General features: G+C 48.4%; 1 protein-coding gene across 2 annotated transcripts in view; it reads right to left on the bottom strand.

The window, feature by feature from the left end:
* Positions 1–464: 464 nt before the first annotated feature.
* The window catches only part of LOC137376035 (F-BAR and double SH3 domains protein 2-like), a 55,959-nt gene continuing 34,748 nt past the window's right edge, over positions 465–21,675 (bottom strand). The window contains exons 11-20 of one of the 2 annotated variants that reach the window (XM_068044002.1): positions 20,622–20,741; positions 19,509–19,613; positions 15,529–15,690; positions 14,568–14,702; positions 12,608–12,691; positions 10,768–10,954; positions 9,940–10,157; positions 9,056–9,176; positions 5,985–6,058; positions 465–3,827 (exon numbers count right to left, since the gene is read on the bottom strand). In XM_068044002.1, coding sequence (XP_067900103.1) covers positions 3,759–3,827; positions 5,985–6,058; positions 9,056–9,176; positions 9,940–10,157; positions 10,768–10,954; positions 12,608–12,691; positions 14,568–14,702; positions 15,529–15,690; positions 19,509–19,613; positions 20,622–20,741 — 1,275 coding nt within the window. In that variant the 3' untranslated portion in view covers positions 465–3,758. The remainder of the gene's footprint in view (positions 3,828–5,984; positions 6,059–9,055; positions 9,177–9,939; positions 10,158–10,767; positions 10,955–12,607; positions 12,692–14,567; positions 14,703–15,528; positions 15,691–19,508; positions 19,614–20,621; positions 20,742–21,675) is intronic. The other variant, XM_068044003.1, reaches the window with a different exon arrangement.

Genomic DNA, 21,675 nt, shown 5'->3' with positions numbered 1-21,675 from the left:
GATCTCAGTGAATGGCGGAACAGGCTCGCAGGTCTAGATGGCCTATTCCTGTCTTCCCCGTTTTCAACTGCTAGATCTATTCTGAATCCTTTCCTACAGATCACTCTTACTGCCTCAGGTATTGCCCACACCTCCATGCTTTGTGCTGTTTTGAGGGTGAACTGAGCATCAGCTCCATCAGCCTTAACTCACACCTGGGATCTGTCCAAGGCTGGCCAGTTCGGGACAGCTTGAGGGAGTCATAGAATTTACAGCACAGAAACAGGCCATTCGCCCCAACTGGTCCAGTGCTGTTAATGCTCAATACAAGCTGCCATCCACCTCTCTTCATCCAGACCAGGTCAGCGTATCCTAATCCTTTCTCCTTCATGCACTTATCCAGCTTCCCTTTAATTGCATCTATACTATTCACCTCAAATACTCCCTGTGGTAGTGAGTTCTACATTCTCACCACTCTGGCTAAAGAAGTTTCTCCTGAATCCCGTATTGGATGTATTAATAACTATCTTATATTTATGACCTCTAGTTCTGGTCTCCTCACAAGTAGAAACATCTTCTTCCCGTCTACAATATCAAACCCATTCATAATCTGAAAGGTCAATGCATGGTGGCATGTTGGGAATATGTACGAGGCATCAGAGTGAATCCAGAATTTATTTACATGCTTTTATTTACATCACATAATTATAGTCAGCAAAACTACCTGTGATCTCATCCAAAAGACTATCCCTCCAACAAAGCAGCGCTCCCTCAGTACTGCCCCTCAAGACAGTGCAGCCCTTCCTCTGTACTGCATCTCCGAAAATGCAAGTACAGTGCTCCCTCAGTACTGCCCCTCAAGACAGTGCAGCCCTTCCTCTGTACTGCATCTCCGAAAATGCAAGTACAGTGCTCCCTCAGTACTGCACTGGAAATATCAACCTTGTGTTGCAAATCTGTGGAGTGACCTTCTGACCCACTGAGCTACAGCTGACCTCTAAAACAGCTTTCAGTGCCCTCAGTCCTAAATCCCTGCGTTATCCCCAGTTTGACCTTTGCCCCATGCCGTATGCTCAAAGGTTAGTTTGAAGTAGTGTTGTTGGTTTGTTGTTCCTGTACAGTGTTCTAACTGAATCACCTTGATAAGAGACTTTCTTCCCCCATTCTGAAGCTAAGAAAGACCTGTATTTATATAGCGCCTTTCATGACCTCAGGATGTCGCAAAGTGCTTCACAGCCAATGAAGTACTTTCTGAAGTGCAGTCACTGTTGTAATGTAGGAAACCCAGCAGATAATTCACACACAGCAGGATTCCCAAAACAGCAATAAAATAAATCACAAGATCATTTTAGGTTTTGGTTGAAGGATTTTAGGACCGGGGCGAACTCCCCTCACCAGCACATTGCCTGTGGCTGTGTAATATGGACAGTGTATGATTGTTCTCCCAGTTCTTGTGCCAGGAGTAGGGACTATCCCTCCAACAAAGCTGGAAAGAGTTTCCTCCCAGACAGTCTCACTCCCGCCCTCCATCCAGCAACCTTTAGTGTTTCTGTTTCACGCCTCCTCGCTCCTGGTGCAGTCAGAGAGTGACATTGACAGTTTGAAGAAGGCATCTCCTGTGTCACACCCAGTGGGGGACCGATCCTTCACTTAGTCATCACCAGGCACATTGAAACAATGCATTCACCATATCATAGAAACGTACAGTGCAAAAGGAGGCCATTTGGACCATCGTGTATGTGCCATCTCCTTGAAAGAAGTATTCAATTAATTCCATTCCCCTGCCCTTTCCCCCTAGCCCTGTACATTTTTCCTTTGCAAGTATTTATTAAATTCCCCATTGAAAGTTACAATTGAATCCGCTTCCACCTACCTTTCAGGCAGTGCATCTCAGTTCATAACTTGCCGCATAAAAATATTTCTCTTCTCCTCTCTGATTCTCTTGCCAAAAACCTTAAATCAGTATCTTCGGGTTATTGAATCTTCAGCTTCTGGAAACAGTTTCTCCCTATTTACTCTATCAAAATTCTTTGTGATTATCAGCACCTCCATCAAATCTCCCTTTAACCTTCTCTGCTCGAAAGGGACCAATCCCATCTTCTTGAGTCTTTCCAGGTAACCGAAGCCCCCATCCCTGGTACAATTTTGGCAAAAGTCCTCTGCACCCTCTTCAAGCTCTTGACATTGTTCCTAAAATATGGTACACAGTGTACATTGAGCTGTTTAAAAGTGACGAGCTCATGCCTCTCCCAGACAGTCTCACTCCATTGTCAGGTAAGGTCCTGAGACTCTATACTCCAGCTGCTTTGTAGCATTAATAGGGTTTACACCTGTATCATAGTGTGAACATTTCCTTATTCCACAACTCGAGTCCACTCTGGGTGAGGATGTTCCTCATAACATTTCTTTAATTCTTTCTCAGGATATGGGTGCACTGGTAAGGCTGGCATTTATTGCCCATCCCTAGTTGTTCCTTGAGAAGATGGTACTGGGCCTTCTTCTTGAACCAGTGGTGGAAGTTTCATACATCTGGGTACAGTCTTTATGTGACTGGAATAACAATCCAGCAAACGTGAGTTCACATCCCACCTTGGTACTTTGAGAATTGGAATTCAGTTTTTAAAAATTTGGAAATAAACAGCTGCTCCAGTAAAAGTGACCAAGAAGCTGTTGGATTGTTGTAAAAAACCAACTGTTCACTAATGTCCTTCAGCGAAGGAAACCTGCCGTCCTTACCTAGACTGGGTCCATATGTGACTCCAGTCCTGCACCAGCGTGGTTGACTCTTAACTGCCCTCTGAAATGGTGGAGTAAGATAGTCAGTTTGTATTAAACTGCTACCAGTGGTTCAAGAAGGCAGCTCACCACCACCTTTTCAAGGCAACCAGGGATGGTCAATAAATACCAGCCTTGCCAGCGATGCTCACACCCCGAGAATGAAGTGAAACAAATGAAACCTGTGCCTTCAATCCTCTCCCCTAACTCACCTATAACACCCCCAAGATGTGTCACTATGTGACGGAGGGGTGCGGTCGAGAATCCAGGTCGCGGAGGAAGCCCCAAGATTGACCCCTCAACTGATCAACACACAGAGAAACAACAAACCACTAGCATCAACCCTGCCCAGACAAAGCTGTGTGGGCACTGGGGTATATCTGATCCATAGATTGCAGAATTAGTCCTTTGCATAGGGACCAACATGACCGAGACCCCCAAGACACTGTCACAAAGCAAGCCTCCTCGTTAAACTCCGTCTGCTGTTCCCAAGAGCAAACTGAAGGCTGGGCAATCAGCTTGGCTTCAGAACGTGAAAGGTCATTGGTTGGATTCAATGACAAGCGAAATCCAAATCCATGCACAATGTCCATCCCATGGCTGCCTTTAACACACTCGCACATTTCCCACACACAGTGTTCCAGGAATGTCTCCTTACACGAGAGGCTCTACACAGTTTAAATTGCTCCGAATGGTGATTGGCACTCTTGGAGAAAGTTCCTCAATCAAGGCACCAAGAAAGACGTCATCTAACTGGTAATGATGCACTATATGTATCAGAACGATGGTCCACTGGTTACTGGCCCTCCATTTGTGGAAAATCAAAGCTGGTTGCTCACAAGCCGTGGTGAATTCTACTCAGGACTGCAGTCCGTTTCCCTCATGTCTCCCGTGTGAAGCAGCAATCCTGAAATAAAAAACCCGTTACCCATTCCTCCAGTTGGAGATGGTTCCAAGAGATGGTCCCAGGGTCACACGTAGGGTTCAGATTGAGATGGCAATATTCAGACCAGGAGTTCCTCATCCTGTTGGGAGACTGGACTCAGTGATGGTGGAGGAGGGGCAGCTCGAATCTGAAAGTCAAATAGCAATGAAGGATCACATGAGCTGCCTGTTAAACACAAATGGGGCATTTAGTCCAGAAGTCTTTTTTCTACAGTACAACTCTCTCTGTCCCCGTCCCTGCCCTGGGCTACACACACACTGCAGGAGCTCTTAACCAAAAGGTCGCATTGGGAAATCACCCCAAACACAGAACCGGATGTCAAACTCTCATTTGGTCCATCACAGCCAAGGGCAGCTGACACATGGGAACACCATCACCTCTACATCACACATACCATCCCAACTTGGACATATATTGGCCGTTCCTTCATCGTCGCTGCGTCAAAATCCTGAAACTCCCTGCCTAACAAGCACTACGGGAGCACCTTCACCGCATGGACCACAGTGGTTCAAGTCGGTGGCTCACCACCACCTTCTCAAGGGACAGCTAGGGATGGACAATAAATGCCAGCCTTTCCAGTGACAGCCACATCTCAAAAATGAATAATAAAAGAATTAAATTTCTCTCCTCCGCTCAGGCACCAACATCTAACCAATCTCTTGCCCAAGTCCCATCTACATCTATGAGCTGAGATAGTGAGTATCGCCAGGAGATTTGTCTGCAGGTGGCATCACAATTCAGCCCACACCTACCAACAATAGTCAGTTGAGTAGGAACCCTGGCTGTCTCTCCCCTTTCCACTCCCCAGCCGAGGGTCACTTAAAAAAAACAAGCAAATCGCAGGCCTCTCCTAATGCTCCCAACAACAACTTATATTTATATAGCACCTTTAACTTAGTATAGTACCCAAAGATGCTTAACAGGAGCGTTTATCAAACAAAATTTGATACTGAGACACATAAGGAGATATGAAGACAACTGACCAAAAGCTTGGTCAAAGGTGCACTTTAAGAAGCATCTTAATGGAGAGAGAGAGGTGGAGAAGCTCAGGGAGGGAATTCCCGAGCTTAGGGCCCAGGCAGCTGAAGGCATAACCACCAATGGTGGAGCGAATAAAATCAGGGATATACAAAAGACCAGAATTAGAGGCGAAGAGATATCGGAGGATTGTAAGGCTGGAGAAGGAGACAGTCTAGACAATGAAGGATTTGAAAATAAGGATAAGAATTTTACAATCAAGCTGGTGTTGGACCAGGAACCAATGTAGGTCAGCGAGCACAGGGAGCAATGGGCGAACAGGATTTGGTGCACGTTAAGATACAGGCAATGGAGTTTTTGGACAGAACAGACCAGCGGCTGAATTTTACAGACTCCACCCCCCCCCCCACCGATGTTGGGGGTTGTGGCTGGGAGGGGGAGGCAGAAAATGCCTCCGGGAGAGGGCTGCCACGCACCCCGACGCTGGGAGAGCCCGGCCCGATATTGCCAGCAGCGGTGAAGCCTCGTGGGGGCCACACCCCCCCCGCCCCGCCCCGCACCGCTCGGCGATGGGACCACCATTTAAATATATTTAAAACAATGAATTAATTATAATTACGTTCCCACCGTCTGTCCCGGCACAATCTTCGTGCCGCTGGCCGGCACTCCCGCACCTTCAGATCCCCGTCCAGGGAAATGAGGCGGAACACCTGGTTTGGTGGGGGGGGGGGGGGGGGGGGGGGTGGGGGTGGAAACGGGGTCAAAGAAACATCATTGGTTTAGGGGATGGTGGGAAGGGTTTTAGGTTAAAGTTTATGCACTTTGTGGGGTGGAGGGGGAAGGTCAGGTGGTCAAGGTAAGTGTTGTGTGGGGGAGAGGGAAAGTAATTAATTTTATGGTTATTGGGGGGTGGGAGAGGCAAAATAAATGTATTTAATTTTTTCATTAACTGTTTCTTTAAATATTTAAATGGAATGGTAGGGCTCAAAGCCCTTTAAAAATGGCGCCAGCGCCTGTGCACAGGCAGCTGACGCCATTGCAGTGGACGGACAGACCGCCCTCTCCATGTCTTCGGGGAGGGGGGACCCGCCTCGGCTATTTAAGTGAGTCGCAACGCTCAATATTGCGGCGGCTTCACGATGTGTGGCCTATTTTCGCCCACCGCTTCAGCCCCAGAAGTCAAAACCAGAAGTCCCTGGGGCGTTTGACTCAGTCCCAATCAGGGCAATGCATTTCCCCAGTGGGGCTCATAGCTCAGTGATGGCAGGCCATAAACTACAACTTTTCCAAGTATCTCCTCTCTTACTGGTCTAAGTCGTCCAGCAGGCATCTCGACTATTGGCTCCAGGATCTGTAATTCCTCCTTCTGGACACCAGAATCTGCAGAGGGAATAAAGTGGAATTAACAGTCATCGCTGCAGATACCCTCCCAGTTAGTGTTGCCAACTCCAATTGGATTTATCACATGACCTCCAACTGTCCCACCCGGTCAAACAGCCTATTTTCTAGATCAAAAACAACTTGTAGTTAGAGATGAATTCCTTTCAGAGAAAAAACAAACGAGTGAGATATTAAGAACAGCAACCAAAAGCTTGGTCAAGGAGGTGGATTTTGAGGATAAAAGGAGTCAGAGAGGTGAAGAAGTTTAGGGTTGGGAAACCAGAGCTGAGGGCCCAAGCAGCTGTCAAAGGTGGGGTGAAGCCCCTGGAGCCTATCTGCCCTTTTATAAGATCATTGTTGGTCCATAGCTTAACTGCATCCACCTGTCTTAGCTCCATCTCTCTTAATACCCTTGGTTAGCAAAAATCTATCAATCTCCGATTTTAAATTATTAGTTGAGCTAGCATCTACTGCTTTTTGTGGGAGGGATTTCCACACTGCGACCATCCTTTGTGTGAAGAAGTGTTTCCTAACTTCTCTCCTGAATGCTCTTGCTCTGATTCTCAGGTTGTCCTCATCCTAGTCTCACCTACCAGCAGAAAAAAATTTCTATCTACACTATCAATTCCTTTCAAAATCCTAAAACCTCAACCAAATCACCCCTTAACCTTCTAGATTCCAGGGAATACATGTAATGGCTCCTGAATGGCAAAAGAAGCTTCAGCGACATGTGGAAAAATTTTGTGTTTTACGCAGCAAGTGGTCAGGATCTGGAATGTGCTGACTGAGAGTGTGGTGGAGGCAGATTCAATGGTGGCTTTCAAAAGAGATTTGGACAAATCTCTGAAGAGAAAAAAAATTGCAGGACTATGCGGAAAAGGCGGAGGAGTGGTACTAGCTGAGTTGCTCTTGCAGAGAGCTGGCATGGATACGATGGGCCGAATGTCCTCCTTCTGTGCTGTAACCATTCTATGATTAAAAGAATAAAAGGAATAAAAGAATGATAAGAGTTAGAACAGGGCCAATCAAGGATAGTAGTGGGAAGTTGTGTGCGGAATCAGAGGAGATAGGGGAAGTGTTAAATGAATATTTTTCGTCAGTATTTACAGTAGAGAAAGAAAATGTTGCCGAGGAGATTACTGAGATACAGCCTACTAGGCTAGATGGGATTGAGATTCACAAGGAGGAGGTGTTAGCAATTTTGGAAAGAGTGAAAATAGATAAGTCCCCTGGGCCAGATGGGATTTATCCTAGGATTCTCTGGGAAGCCAGGGAGGAGATTGCAGAGCCGTTGTTGTTGATCTTTATGTCGTCATTGTCGACAGGAGTAGTGCCGGAGGACTGGAGGATAGCAAATGTTGTCCCCTTGTTCAAGAAGGGGAGTAGAGACAGCCCTGGTAATTATAGACCTGTGAGCCTTACTTCGGTTGTGGGTAAAATGTTGGAAAAGGTTATAAGAGACAGGATTTATAATCATCTTGAAAAGAATAAGTTCATTTGCGATAGTCAGCACGGTTTTGTGAAAGGTAGGTCGTGCCTCACAAACCTTATTGAGTTTTTCGAGAAGGTGACCAAACAGGTGGATGAGGGTAAAGCCGTGGATGTGGTGTATATGGATTTCAGTAAGGCGTTTGATAAGGTTCCCCACGGTAGGCTATTGCAGAAAATACGGAGGTATGGGGTTGAAGGTGATTTAGAGCTTTGGATCAGAAATTGGCTAGCTGAAAGAAGACAGAGGGTGGTGGTTGATGGCAAATGTTCATCCTGGAGTTTAGTTACTAGTGGTGTACCGCAAGGTTCTGGTTTGGGGCCACTGCTGTTTGTCATTTTTATAAATGACCTGGATGAGGGTGTAGAAGGGTGGGTTAGTAAATTTGCGGATGACACGAAGGTCGATGGAGTTGTGGATAGTGTCGAAGGGTGTTGTAGGGTACAGAGGGACATAGATAGGCTGCAGAGCTGGGCTGAGAGATGGCAAATGGAGTTTAATGCGGAGAAATGTGAGGTGATTCACTTTGGAAGGAGTAACAGCAATGCAGAGTACTGGGCTAATGGGAAGATTCTTCGTAGTGTAGATGAGCAGAGAGATCTTGGTGTCCAGGTACATAAATCCCTGAAAGTTGCTACCCAGGTTAATAGGGCTGTTAAGAAGGCATATGGTGTGTTAGCTTTTATTAGTAGGGGGATCGAGTTTCGGAGCCACGAGGTCATGATGCAGCTGTACAAAACTCTGGTGAGGCCGCACCTTGAGTATTGCGTGCAGTTCTGGTCACCGCATTATAGGAAGGATGTGGAAGCTTTGGAAAGGGTGCAGAGGAGATTTACTAGGATGTTGCCTGGTATGGAAGGAAGGTCTTACGAGGAAAGGCTGAGGGACTTGGGGTTGTTTTCGTTAGAGAGAAGGAGGAGGAGAGGTGACTTAATAGAGACATACAAGATAATCAGAGGATTAGATAGGGTGGATAGTGAGAGTCTTTTTCCTCGGATGATGATGGCAAACACGAGGGGACATAGCTTTAAGTTGAGGGGTGAAAGATATAGGACAGATGTCAGAGGTAGTTTCTTTACGCAGAGAGTAGTAGGGGCATGGAACGCCCTGCCTGCAACAGTAGTAGACTCGCCAACTTTAAGGGCATTTAAGTGGTCATTGGATAGACATATGGATGAAAATGGAATAGTGTAGGTCAGATGGTCGGCGCAACATCGAGGGCCGAAGGGCCTGTACTGCGCTGTAATGTTCTAAAATATTCTTACCCGTGGCATACTAGTAACATTCTAGTGAATCTGCTCTGCATTCCTTTAAGGCCTATATATCCTTTCTAAGGTGCGATACCCACAACTGAATACGGTACTCCAGAGCAAAGGTGGATGGATTGAGTTAAGATATAGATCAGCCATGATCTCATTGAGTGGTAGAATAGGTTCGAGGGGCTGAATGGCTTCCTTCTGTTCCAATGCAAGACTCGGTGGGTCTAATAACACGCCAAACCTACTTACTGCTATTGATAGGTGGCACCGGGAATCTCTCTTGCCGTGTGCATCCAACACTGTGAAATGGCATCAAACCAGAGTCAGGGGAAGGAGGAGAGAACGGAGGTGGGGACAGCGAAGTGGGATCCTGAGAAATAAAACAAGGTGGTCAACAACAGCCCAGATGCAGAGTCCAAGCATCAGGTTGAATCAAACGGCGCAAATCAACTCCACGAGATAAAAATTAATAAACTGTAAAATCTCACTCCCCACCCCCAACCGGTCTCAGCGCTTGAATGCTCCACCCAGTGCAGTACTGAGAACAGGAAAAAGGCCCGAAGTCCTGTTGCTGGTCTGCATGTGGGGGTTGGAAGGGTTAACGGCTAACTGAGGAGAACCACGGGACTCAGAGCAATGGAGGGGGTGGGGGGAGCGCAGAAGGGGAGGAAGTGGCAGAGAGATCAATGTGGAAAGAGAAAGAGAGAGAGCACGACAAACAGTGCAGGCATACAGACCGAGGAGTGCAAGCACATGGATCTTTATAAAGCAAGATTCTGGGTGCAAAGAGATAAAAGAAGGGGTAAATAGGATTCTAAACCGAATGCTAAATCTTGGAGGTGATGATGAATTGATACAGGATATTGCTTGGATCATAAATGTAGTATTTGGAGGGGACACCCCGTTATAGGAAGGGAATCAGAGACAAGCGAAAGGAGCAGTGAAGATTGATAGAATGGTGCGGGAATGGGATGGGAGACTTTATGAGGAAACGTCAGGCCCACTGTGGGAGGAAGGGGAAGTTAAGTCACAACCCGATGTCAGCATAGAGGCAAGATTATAAAACAGTTAAGTGAGCTAGACAGAGTCTGTGCAAGACAGATTAAAAACCACAAACTTCCTGTGTACAGTACCAGCACCGGCTCCAGTTCCAGGTCTGTCCCTTCCCCAATCAGCAGCTCAACGAGCAAAGAGGGAAACACTCCAACTCGGCCATTGAACTCTCCTTCCCAGAATCCATCGTCCACTCCGTGCGCACTAGTGTGAAGGATCTTGATCAGGCTGCCTTCAGGGAAACACAGCTCCTCCGCACTCTGTCCCTCATAATCGTACAATGCCCGGGCCAAGCGTACTGCAGAAAACAACATTCCCAATATCAGCTCCTTGATATGGCTGCGAGGATAACTCCTCCTTAAACAGACCATGCTCCAACCATGTTAAGTCAGTGGAGTGAAGTCAAGGCTCCTTCGACAGTACCTCTCCCAAACCCACAACCTCTACCACTTTGAAGAACAAGGGCAGCAAGTGCATGGTAACACCACCGCCTGCAAGTCCCCTCCAAGTAACACACACCATCCCAATTTGAACATATGTCAAATCATTCCTTGCTCCCTCAATACTGCCCCTCCGACAGTGCAGTACTGAGGGAGCGCTGCACTGTCAGAGAGGCAGTACTGAACCTGGATTTTGTGCTCAAGTCTCTGGAGTGGGACTTGAACTTGCAACCTCTTGATTCAGAGGCCAGAGTTATTCATTGCCAAGCACATTTCTGACTCAAACGCAGAATCGAAGCTGTGAAGCTTCTCCCTTCATTCCCAGTCTTCAGGCTTTTAAAACTTGGTACCAATTAATCAACACTTTCCGATTCACTTCATCCTCTCCCAGTGCTTTGTAGGGGGAAGGCGAGCCCTCCTCTCAGGCCCTACACCCGACCTCCAGAATGGGTAAAAGGTTGGACCTACCTCCCTCCACAGTCTGCTCCAGACCACTGCTGCCCACCAATTCCTGCTCAGCAGAGCTACTGGACGAGGAGTAAGAAGTGATATCAGAGTAAGTTACCACCGAGATCCTGCTGGACAGACTGCTACCACCTGGGAACTGGAGGTACTTTTCGGGAACGTAGCCTATTTGACCAGACTTATTCCGAGCCTGAAGGGGGAGAAAAAAAGGAATTGGAGCTAAAACTGAGAATCAGAAGCAAATTAACGAAAGCCTGCAGAGGTTTGAAGAGGTAAGTAAGGGGTTGGGGAGGGGGGAGGACTGAGCATTATTTTGAACAGGATTCTCCTGCACTAAGAGGAGCATACGAAAATGGTGGGTAGCAAAAGTGCATCAAGTCTTGGAGAGGATGCAGAGGAGGTTTACCAGGATGATACCAGGCATGAGGGAGAGTTCAGCTATGTGGAGAGATTGGAGAAGCTGGGATTGTTCTCCTTTGAGCAGAGAAGGTCAACGGGTGATTTATTCATAGAATCATAGGATGAAACAGCACAGAAGGAGGCCAATCGGCCCATCTTGCCTGTGCTGGCTCTTTACAAGAGCTTTCCAATTAGTCCCACTCTCCTGCTGGTTGCAGACTTACTTCCCAGAGGAAACAGAGCAAGTAGGGAGAAAATATCATAATTTTGAATACCTTGATTTGGGAAAAATTACCAGACAATGAGGAAAGAGCAGGGCAGTGGGACTAATTGGATAGCTCACTCAAAGAGCTGGCACAGCCATGATGGGCTGGATGGTCTCCTGTGATTTATCATTCTCAGACTCTGAAATTGTGGATAAAAAATCCACTCGGAGCATATATCAAACTGTACTGCAGCCACTCCGTGTTGCAAATCCTCGTCACTCGTTTGTCTGGTGAGGTCACAGAAAGCAAGGACTCCTGGGATCTGGCATCAAGGCTTAAAGATCCAAACTCTTTGCACAGCCTATGACTGATTTGCAAGCTTGCCAAGTCTACAACACTAGGTTGGTTGTATTATATCCCCATACTCTACTCTCCTTGTGATATGTTGTCCTTTATTGAACCTTGCTGAACTTAAACTTAAAACTTCATGAAAAAAGTAACTAATGTCAGGGAATCCCAGCGTGGCGTTTCAAATTGGAGATTGTGTCTGAGCACAGAGCCGAGTCAGTTGATGTTTGTAGTCTGGCAGCTCAAGTAATTCAGGATTTTTAAAAAACCTTTTCAGAAAGGACTTGCATTTTATAAAGTGCCTTACTCAGCCTGCGTATATTCCGAAGCACTGAATCCCAGCTCAGTCAGTGATGACCCAGCACTGAATCCCAGCTCAGTCAGTGTCGGCCCAGCACTGAATCCCAGCTCAGTCAGTGATGACCCAGCACTGAATCCCAGCTCAGTCAGTGTCGGCCCAGCACTGAATCCCAGCTCAGTCAGTGATGGCCCAGCACTGAATTCCAGCTCAGTCAGTGATGACCCAGCACTGAATCCCAGCTCAGTCAGTGTCGGCCCAGCACGGAATCCCAGCTCAATCAGTGTCAGCCCAGCACGGAATCCCAGCTCAGTTAGTGATGACCCAGCACTGAATCCCAGCTCAGTCAGTGATGATCCAGCACTGAATCCCAGCTCAGTCAGTGATGATCCAGCACTGAATCCCAGCTCAGTCAGTGAGAGATCAACCCTGAATCCCAGCTCAGTCAGTGAGGGATCAACCCTGAATTCCAGCTCAGTCAGTGAAGTGGGGGGTAGGGGAGGGTGAGGGGTGTGGGGTTGGGGCTCTGGTTTGATGCTCTAGTGGAAGAGGAAGGGGTCCCATTCCTTGCTGAACAATCTGTTGTACTCACCTTCACCCAATCCTCCATGTCGCCATCTTCAATCACCTCGAGCTGCTCCTCTAGAGTGATGGTCAGTTCATCGGACTGTGTGGCCTGAGCACGGGTGGAAAGAGAGATTGGGGAAATTGTGCATTGGTTTTTATAAACAGAGGCACAAAAGCAAGGAAATTATCTTAAACTGTATAAACCACTGATAAGGCCTCAGCTGGAGTACTGTGTACAATTCTGGGCACCACACTTTAGGAAGGATGTCAAGGCCTCGAAGAAGATGCAGAGGAGATTTACCAGAATGGCACCAGGGATGAGAGACTTCAGTCATGTGGAGAGACTGGAGAAACTGGGATTGTTCCTCTTAGAGCAGAGAAGGTTAAGAAGAGATTTGACAGATGTTCAAAATTGTGAAGGGTTTTGATTCAGCAGACAAGGAGAAACAGTTTCCACTGGCAGGAGGGTTGGTAACAGATTTAAGGTAATTGGCAAAAGAACCAGAGGGGGAGATGAGGAGAATTATTTTTAAAGCAGTGAGCTGTTACAATCCAGAATGCTCTGTCTGAAAGGGCAGTGGAAGCAGATTCAATAGTGACTTTCAAAAGGGAATTGAAATACTTGAAAAATGCTTGAAAAAGGAAAAACTTCCAGAACTGTAGGGAAAGAGCAGGAGAGTGGGACAAATTGGATAGCTCTACCAAGGAGCCAGCACAATAGGCCAAATAGTCCCCTTCTGTGTTGTAAGATTCAATATCCTGCTCAGTAAGCACACACAACCTCTCCCTGTGAATGCACACGGTGGAGGAACAAATCCAGATTGTAGAGTGAAGTTTCTCACTGGCAAAGATCATGTACAAGCTACAGGCACGACTTTAACACAGGGGGAAAAAAAACACTGGTATAAAATTTAAAAATGCAGTCCAGGTTTGGAAGTGAGCTCTGTTGATTGGGAAATCCTATCCCCTCCCACTCTACCATACAGGCTACAGTGTGGGTTTGTGTGACCTATTCAACTAAGGTGCACATCGCAACTAAATCAGATCCTGTTCTCAGCCAAACATCCTAGGGTCTGCCCAGCAGGGGCTCACTGGATTGCAATGAGGAGGAGCAGGATCCCTGGCCAATTTGCCATCCCATCTCAATGCCAGTGTTGCACTGTCCTATGGTGTTGGTTTAATGCCAGCATGGACTAGATCAACCGTGTCGGCAAGGACCCGAAACTGAGCCCGGGTTGTTTCTGATTCTGCTCAGCTCTGCGTTCAGTTGGTTCATCGAGGAGTTTGAGCAAGATTTCTCCCTCTGCCTCAGATGAATATTGCTCTCTCGCCTCAGTCAGAAGGTTGGTTCAAACCCCACTTCAGAGATTTGTGCCCATAAGCCAGGTTGACACTCCTTGTGCAATACTGAGGGAATGCTGCACTGTGAGAGGGGCAGCACTGAGGGAGCGCCGCACTGTCGGAGGGGCAGTACTGAGGGAGTGCCGCACTGTCGGAGGGGCAGTACTGAGGGAGCGCCGCACTGTCGGAGGGGCAGTACTGAGGGAGCGCCGCACTGTCGGAGGGGCAGTACTGAGGGAGCGCCGCACTGTCGGAGGGGCAGTACTGAGGGAGCGCCGCACTGTCGGAGGGGCAGTACTGAGGGAGCGCCGCACTATTGAAGGGACATGCTAAGGGAGAGCTGCACTGTCAGAGTGGCTGTTGTATGGATAAGTTGTTAAACTGAGGTCCCATCTGCCCTCAGGTAGATGTCAAACATCCCATGGTTCTATTTCAAAGAAGAGCTGGGAGTTCTTCCTGGTGTCCTACCCAATAGTTCACCAACATCAGTAAAACAGATTATCTCATCACTATCACATTGCTGTGACTATGTGCTCAAAACTCTTGAGTGGGACTTGAATCCACAACTTCCTGACTGAGGGGTGAGGGTGCATCCCACTGAGCCACAACTGCACTGGAGCCACGTCAACTCCTGACCCACTCACCTGGTAACTGTAGAGTACTTTACAGCGCACTGGGTATACACGAGAGGAACTGACTGGGTTTGACTCGCCAGTCTCATCAAAGATCTCATTGTTGTCATCAAACTCCTCGAAATCAGTAAAATCCAACTCGTCAAACTGTCAAAATAACAAGTAAATTGACGATAGTTAGTGGCAGATATCTGTAGTATGAGGGGGAGAAACAGAGAGGGAAACTGACGAGAGAGAGAGAGAGAGAGAGAGAGAGAGAGAGAGTTCTCATGAAAGGCCATAGACCTGAAACTTTTCTCTCTGCACAGACCAGCTGAGTATTTCCAGCATTTTCTGTTTATATTTATGAGAGAAAGGGACACAGAGGCAGACAGAGACATAGCAGGCTGAGAGAGGGAAAGACGGACAGAGAGAGTGAGAGGGACTTAGAGAGGGGACACAGAAAGCAAGAAGGACATTTAAGAGGCATCTTGAAAATACATGAATAGGATGGGAATAGAGGGATACGGTCCCCGGAAGTGCAGAAGGTTTTAGTTTAGACGGACATCAAGATCGGCGCTGGCTTGGAGGGCCGAATGGCCTGTTCCTGTGCTGTACTGTTCTTTGTTGTTTGTTCTTTTGAATGGGGGGGGCGTGGAGAATCATAGAGTGAGAAGGGGACACAGAGAAAGAAACACAGAGACAGGGGGAGAGCGAGAGAGAGAGAAAAAGAGGTAGACACAGAGGGCGAGAGAGAAGGACTTAGCGAAAGAGGGATAGAAGGACAGAGAGAAAGATGGGGCACCGTTGGGGGGTGGGCGGGGGGAGTGGGAGGTCAGAGAGACAGCGGGAGAAAGTATAATTTAAGTTCTTTGACAAAGATGTTGCAGGAGTTTTTGGAGACGACCTGGTCTGTGAGATACAACCCACTCTGTACACTTTATATAAGTGATTTGAGTGCGGATGCAGTGCTCGATGTTTGAAGCTCCCTCACCTCTGGGGTCTGGCCTCCACTCGACACTCGAGCCTCACTCAGCTTCCTCTCTCGCTCCAGCTCCTCACTCGCTTGATTCATGGTGCTGACCAACCATGTGTCCACATCTAGTCCAGCCTCACGCATCAGGCTCAAACGTGAAGCTGCCTTCAACTTGCTCGTCTGAGTCAGAAACATAAAGATACAATGGTTCAGGAACGGCCTCGATGTTTCCACTGCCCCCCACACCCCCCCAACTCAGCTGCAGGGAGTTCTAATAAGGAGGCCTCATGCAACACCACCCCACCCCTGCTTATGAACACCGTGGGTTATTGGGGTTATTGCTCCTTTGCATCAACTAACCAAGTCTCTGAGATTGGAATCTATCACTGGCCTATGTGGAGTTAGCCAGGGTGCCAGCTTTTTACTTGTTCATGAGTTATGGGCTTCTCTGGCCAGCCCAGCATTTATTGCCCATCCCTAATTGCCCTTGAGAAGGTGGTGGTGAGCTGCCTTCTTGAACCGCAGCAGTCCATGTGGGGTAGGTATACCCACAGTGCTGTTAGGAAGTGAGTTCCAGGATTTTGACCCAGCGACAGTGAAGGAACGGCGATATAGTTCCAAGTCAGGATGATGTGTGACTTGGAGGAGAACTTGCAGGTGGTGGTGTTCCCATGCATTTGCTGTCCTTGTCCTTCTAGGTGGTTGAGGTCGCGGGTTTGGAAGGTGCTGTCTAAGGAGCATTGGTGAGTTGCTGCAGTGCATCTTGTAGACGGTACACCCTGCTGCCACTGTGCGTCGGTGGTGAAGGGAGTGAATGTTGAAGGTGATGGATGGGGTGTCAATCAAGCTGGCTGCTTTGTCCAGCACAAACACTTAAACTTAGCCTCACTGCTCCTGGGATAGTGAGAGGACAAATAAAAAGTAAGTAAATGTGTGTGTGTGCGTGCACTAATATTGAGGATTAAGGTTAAGGATCTGTCTTTGCGGTGAGGACCTTCAACATTAAATAACCTGAGGACTGTCTAGAGTCATACACTGAATGACCAATCAGGTGAGGTATTGCAGCATTAAGCAGATCCCAAGAAACCGAACCCCAGCAAGACTTGTGTGGCGGGGGTGGAGGGGGGAGGAGCAGGGGGAAGAGGGGGGAATGAGGGGAGAAGGGAAGAAATGAGCTTTCCTCTTCCTGTGCTATCTAAACTATGCATGGGGTGGGACTCAAAAGCTCTCCTCTCCCTGACTCTCTATTGTCCAATTCTCCTGTACTGGGAACAATTCCCCTCACTCAAAGACATTGCTGAATAAAGTAGGAGGTATGACAATGAGGACGGAATCAGGAGACACTGTGAGTGACCAGACTGGCAACAATCTTAATTGAAGCTGCTGCTCGTCTGAGTCTGTTGCCCACCATCGTATGGAGAGGGTATGTGTCATCCCACTAAAGCTTGAAGACAAACCGTGCATAAACCAAATTACAGGAGACCTAAAGTACGAGGGACCCCAGCTAAGAGAACTGACAAGGTCTGATGAAAGGTCATCGACCTGAAACACTAACTGTTTCTGTCTCCAGAGATGCTGCCGAACCTGCTGAGTATTTCCAGAACTTTCTGTTTCAATTTTAGATTTCCAGCGTCTGCAGTATTTAAGTTCTCATACCAAGTATACCGACACATCCTCTGTGTGGTCAGTATCATAGTGACGCTGTTACCACCTCTTGTATTCAGGCTTTCCAACCTACTGGTTCACACTCATTTTGGTTGCTAATGTGACATATTTTAATTTTGGTCACTTTAATTGGGTTTCTAACAAGCAACAGAGCAAAGTTTCTGACAGAAGACTTGAGCGCATTCTAGCTGGCCTTCCCTAAAATCCCATCAGGTTCCAGACCTGATTCAGGCACCATTATTTCTGTATCTCCTTCCTTAATGGGTCGTCACTCTGCCCTTTTAAATCCTGCCATTGGTGCTTCAATTTAATCTCATTTCCCTGCATACTTTTGTATTCCTCCTTTCAAATTCTCTTCTAGTTCCCTTTGAAAGACTTGAATCTCAGGACATCCCAAAGCACTTTACAACGACTTCTGAAGTGTTGTAATGTAGGAAACACGGCAGCCAATCTCCACACAGCAAGCTCCCACTAACAGTTCTGTGATAATGACCAGATAGTTGTTTTTTTAGTGATGATGTTTCAGGGATAAATATTAGCCTGGACACCAGGGAGAATTCCTCTGCTCTTCTTTGATAGTACATTGATATCTGTTGCATCAATGTAAAAGGGCAGAAGAGGCCTTGGTTTAACAACTCATCCGAAAAATGGCACCATAGACAGCACGACCCTCCCTCAGCACTGGCCCTCCCACAGGACGGTGCTCCCTCAGCACTGGCCCTCTGACAGGGCGGCGCTCCCTCAGCACTGGCCCTCCCACAGTGCAGTGCTCCCTCAGCACTGGCCCACCCACAGTGCGGCGCTCCCTCAGCAATGGCCCTCCCACAGTGCGGCGCTCCCTCAGCACTGGCCCTCCCACAGTGCGGCGCACCCTCAGCACTGGCCCTCCCACAGTGCGGCGCACCCTCAGCACTGGCCCTCCCACAGTGCGGCGCACCCTCAGCACTGGCCCTCCCACAGTGCGGCGCTCCCTCAGCACTGGCCCTCCCACAGTGCGGCGCTCCCTCAGCACTGGCCCTCCCACAGTGCAGTGCTCCCTCAGCACTGGCCCTCCCACAGTGCGGCGCACCCTCAGCACTGGCCCTCCCACAGTGCGGCACTCCCTCAGCACTGGCCCTCCCACAGTGCGGCGCTCCCTCAGCACTGGCCCTCCCACAGCGCGGCGCTCCCACAGCACGGCACTGAAAGTGTCAGCCTAGAATTTGTGCTCTTTGGAGTGGGGCATGAAGCCACGTTTCTCTGGCTCAGAGACCAAAGTGCCACCATTGAGCCCCTTTGAGCTGATGTTCTGGGAACCATGTGCCTTCACTGTGCGACATCGCCATCCTTGAGTTGAGGTCATACTCGATGACTCCCTGAACTCTATGAGGGATGTTTCACACGCCACCCACTCCCAGGGTGGTCACCACGAATCCGTGCTTCGAACGACAGCTCCACCATTATTTCAGTTGCCTAGGGGACTGGATGGCTGGTTGCCGGTGGGTGGGGGGTTTGGGTCATCATCCATCCATGGGCTATAACCACCCAGAGGCCCAAGAACTAGTCTTTTGCGAGGGTGAACAGCACCTAGGGAGTAGCGGTCACTCTGCTGGGTCAGGGAGGTGAGCAGTGCTCAGAGTACTGGTCACTCTGCCGGGCCAGGGAGGTGAGCAGTGACCAGAGAGTATTGGTCACTCTGCTGGGTCAGGGAGGTGAGCAGTGCCCAGAGAGTAGTGGTCACTCTGCTGGGTCAGGGAGGTGAGCAGTGCCCAGGGAGTAGTGGTCACTCTGCTGGGCCAGGGAGGTGAGCAGTGCCCAGAGAGTAGTGGTCACTCTGCTGGGTCAGGGAGGTGAGCAGTGCCCAGAGAGTAGTGGTCACTCTGCTGGGCCAGGGAGGTGAGCAGTGCCCAGAGAGTAGTGGTCACTCTGCTGGGCCAGGGAGGTGAGCAGTGCCCAGGGAGTAGTGGTCACTCTGCTGGGCCAGGGAGGTGAGCAGTGCCCAGAGAGTAGTGATCACTCTGCTGGGCCTGGGAGGTGAGCAGTGCCCAGAGAGTAGTGGTCACTCTGCTGGGCCAGGGAGGTGAGCAGTGCCCAGAGAGTAGTGGTCACTCTGCTGGGCCAGGGAGGTGAGCAGTGCCCAGAGAGTAGTGGTCACTCTGCTGGGCCAGGGAGTTGAGCAGTGCCCAGAGAGTAGTGGTCACTCTGCTGGGCCAGGGAGGTGAGCAGTGCCCAGAGAGTAGTGGTCACTCTGCTGAGTCAGCTCTCTGCTACAGAATAATTTGGCCAATTTAACATTCACACAACCATTTAGAAAAGGTGGTGTAGGGTTCACGACCCTCCCAGTGACCCCTCACCTCTGCTTTTCTGATGCTCTCCTTAACCTCTTCCATCTTTGACTCAATGCTCGATGCTTCTTCCTCAGACAAAGGCTTCCTTCGCTGCTCCAAGTTGCGCAAAACCTGAAAGGACGCGTAGAATGGGTCAAAGGTTCTGTATGGATCATACAACAGATGGCATGGGGTGTGGAGGTGGTAGAGAGGATGGTATAGTGTGTAGAGGTGGTAGAGAGGATGGTATAGTGTGTAGAGGTGGTAGAGAAGGTGGTATAGTGTGTGGAGGTGGCAGAGAGGAGGGTATAGTGTGTGCAGGTGGTAGAGAGGAGGGTATAGTGTGTAGAGGTGGTAGAGAAGGTGGTATAGTGTGTGGAGGTGGCAGAGAGGAGGGTATAGTGTGTGCAGGTGGTAGAGAGGAGGGTATAGTGTGTAGAGGTGGTAGAGAAGGTGGTATAGTGTGTGGAGGTGGTAGAGAGGAGGGTATAGTGTGTAGAGGTGGTAGAGAAGGTGGTATAGTGTGTGGAGGTGGCAGAGAGGATGGTATAGTGTGTGCAGGTGGTAGAGAGGAGGGTATAGTGTGTAGAGGTGGTAGAGAAGGTGGTATAGTATGTGGAGGTGGCAGAGAGGATGGTATAGTGTGTAGAGGTGGTAGAGAAGGTGGTATAGTATGTGGAGGTGGCAGAGAGGATGGTATAGTGTGTAGAGGTGGTAGAGAAGGTGGTATAGTATGTGGAGGTGGCAGAGAGGATGGTATAGTGTGTAGAGGTGGTAGAGAAGGTGGTATAGTATGTGGAGGTGGCAGAGAGGATGGTATAGTGTGTAGAGGTGGTAGAGAAGGTGGTATAGTATGTGGAGGTGGCAGAGAGGATGGTATAGTGTGTAGAGGTGGTAGAGAGGATGGTATAGTGTGTAGAGGTGGCAGAGGGGAGGGTATAGTGTGTGGCAGTGCGGATAGTATAGTGTGTAGAGGTGGTAGAGAGGATGGTATAGTGTGTAGAGGTGATAGAGTAGAATTAAGATGTTAGTGTTGTGATAATCACGGCCCCTGATTGGAGAACAAGAATATTTCCTTCTAGACAGTAAATGTGACAACATCAGAAAACAGAAATGATGAGTGAAGTTCCTCTCACTGACCCGTTCGCCATGAGCGATGACCTTGTGGTTATTGGCCAGTTTAGTTGCCCACTTGCGTGCCTCCTTGTCCAGACTGGACTCTCTGTCCCTGCCACCCGGCTGTATTTCCAATTGGCAAACCTGCCATGTGGTGAAGAATAGAGGGCGTTATTTAGTAACTGGCTGGAGACACAAGGCTGACCACTGGAGGTCAGTTACATCCCGTCATTGCTCCAGTAAACCTTTAAGCTGGCATAAAAACAAACCCCAGCCCAAAACGTATTTAAGATTTTGCTGCTCAGGATTTTATAATCAACAGATTGAGGATCACAGATCATGTCTATCAGTGTTAACAATAACACGGGATTGGGCGTTCAAACTACCATGACAACTCGTGAAATTGGTCATTTATTCTGGTGCTTCATCGATGACGATCCCTCCATCACAAGGTCAGAGTTTGAGCAGAAATCTCAGCTGAATTTCAGGCTCAGCAGCGAGCAAGACCTCAAATATCTAACAGAATCCCTACCATCACTACCTGAAGCATAACCAGACCAGTTATATTACAGCCCTACAGTGCCTTGGTCAGACCCCATCTGGAATACTGCATGGAATTCTAAGCACCGTACATCAAGAAGGACATAATGGCCTCAGAGTGGATGCAGCACAGATTCACCAGAATGATAGCAGGACTAAAAAGGTTAAATTATCAGGACTGGTTGCACAGACTCGGCTTATATCCCCTCAAGTATAGCTGATTAATGGGAAATCAAATTGCAGCCTCTCAGATCAATAAAGGAGTTGATAGTTTCTCTCTATCTACTCTATTTCCTCTGGTGGGGGGAGTGGTGGGGAAGTCCAGAACAAGGGGGCATAACCTTAAAATTCGAGCTAGACCATTCAGGGGTGATGTCAGGAAGCACTTCCTCACACAAAGAGTAGTGGAAATCTGGAACTCTGTCTGCACAAAAATGCTGTTGAGGCTGGAGATCAACTGAAAATTGATTGGTAGGTTTTTGTTGTATAAGTGTTTTAAGGATTATGGAATTAAGGTGGGTAAATGGAGTTAAGATAC

This window comes from Heterodontus francisci, chromosome 12 (assembly GCF_036365525.1).
Source record: "Heterodontus francisci isolate sHetFra1 chromosome 12, sHetFra1.hap1, whole genome shotgun sequence".
Classification (NCBI taxonomy): Eukaryota; Metazoa; Chordata; class Chondrichthyes; order Heterodontiformes; family Heterodontidae; genus Heterodontus; species Heterodontus francisci.
Note: the sequence above shows the minus strand (reverse complement) of the source record. Positions and strands in the feature narration are given on the sequence as shown.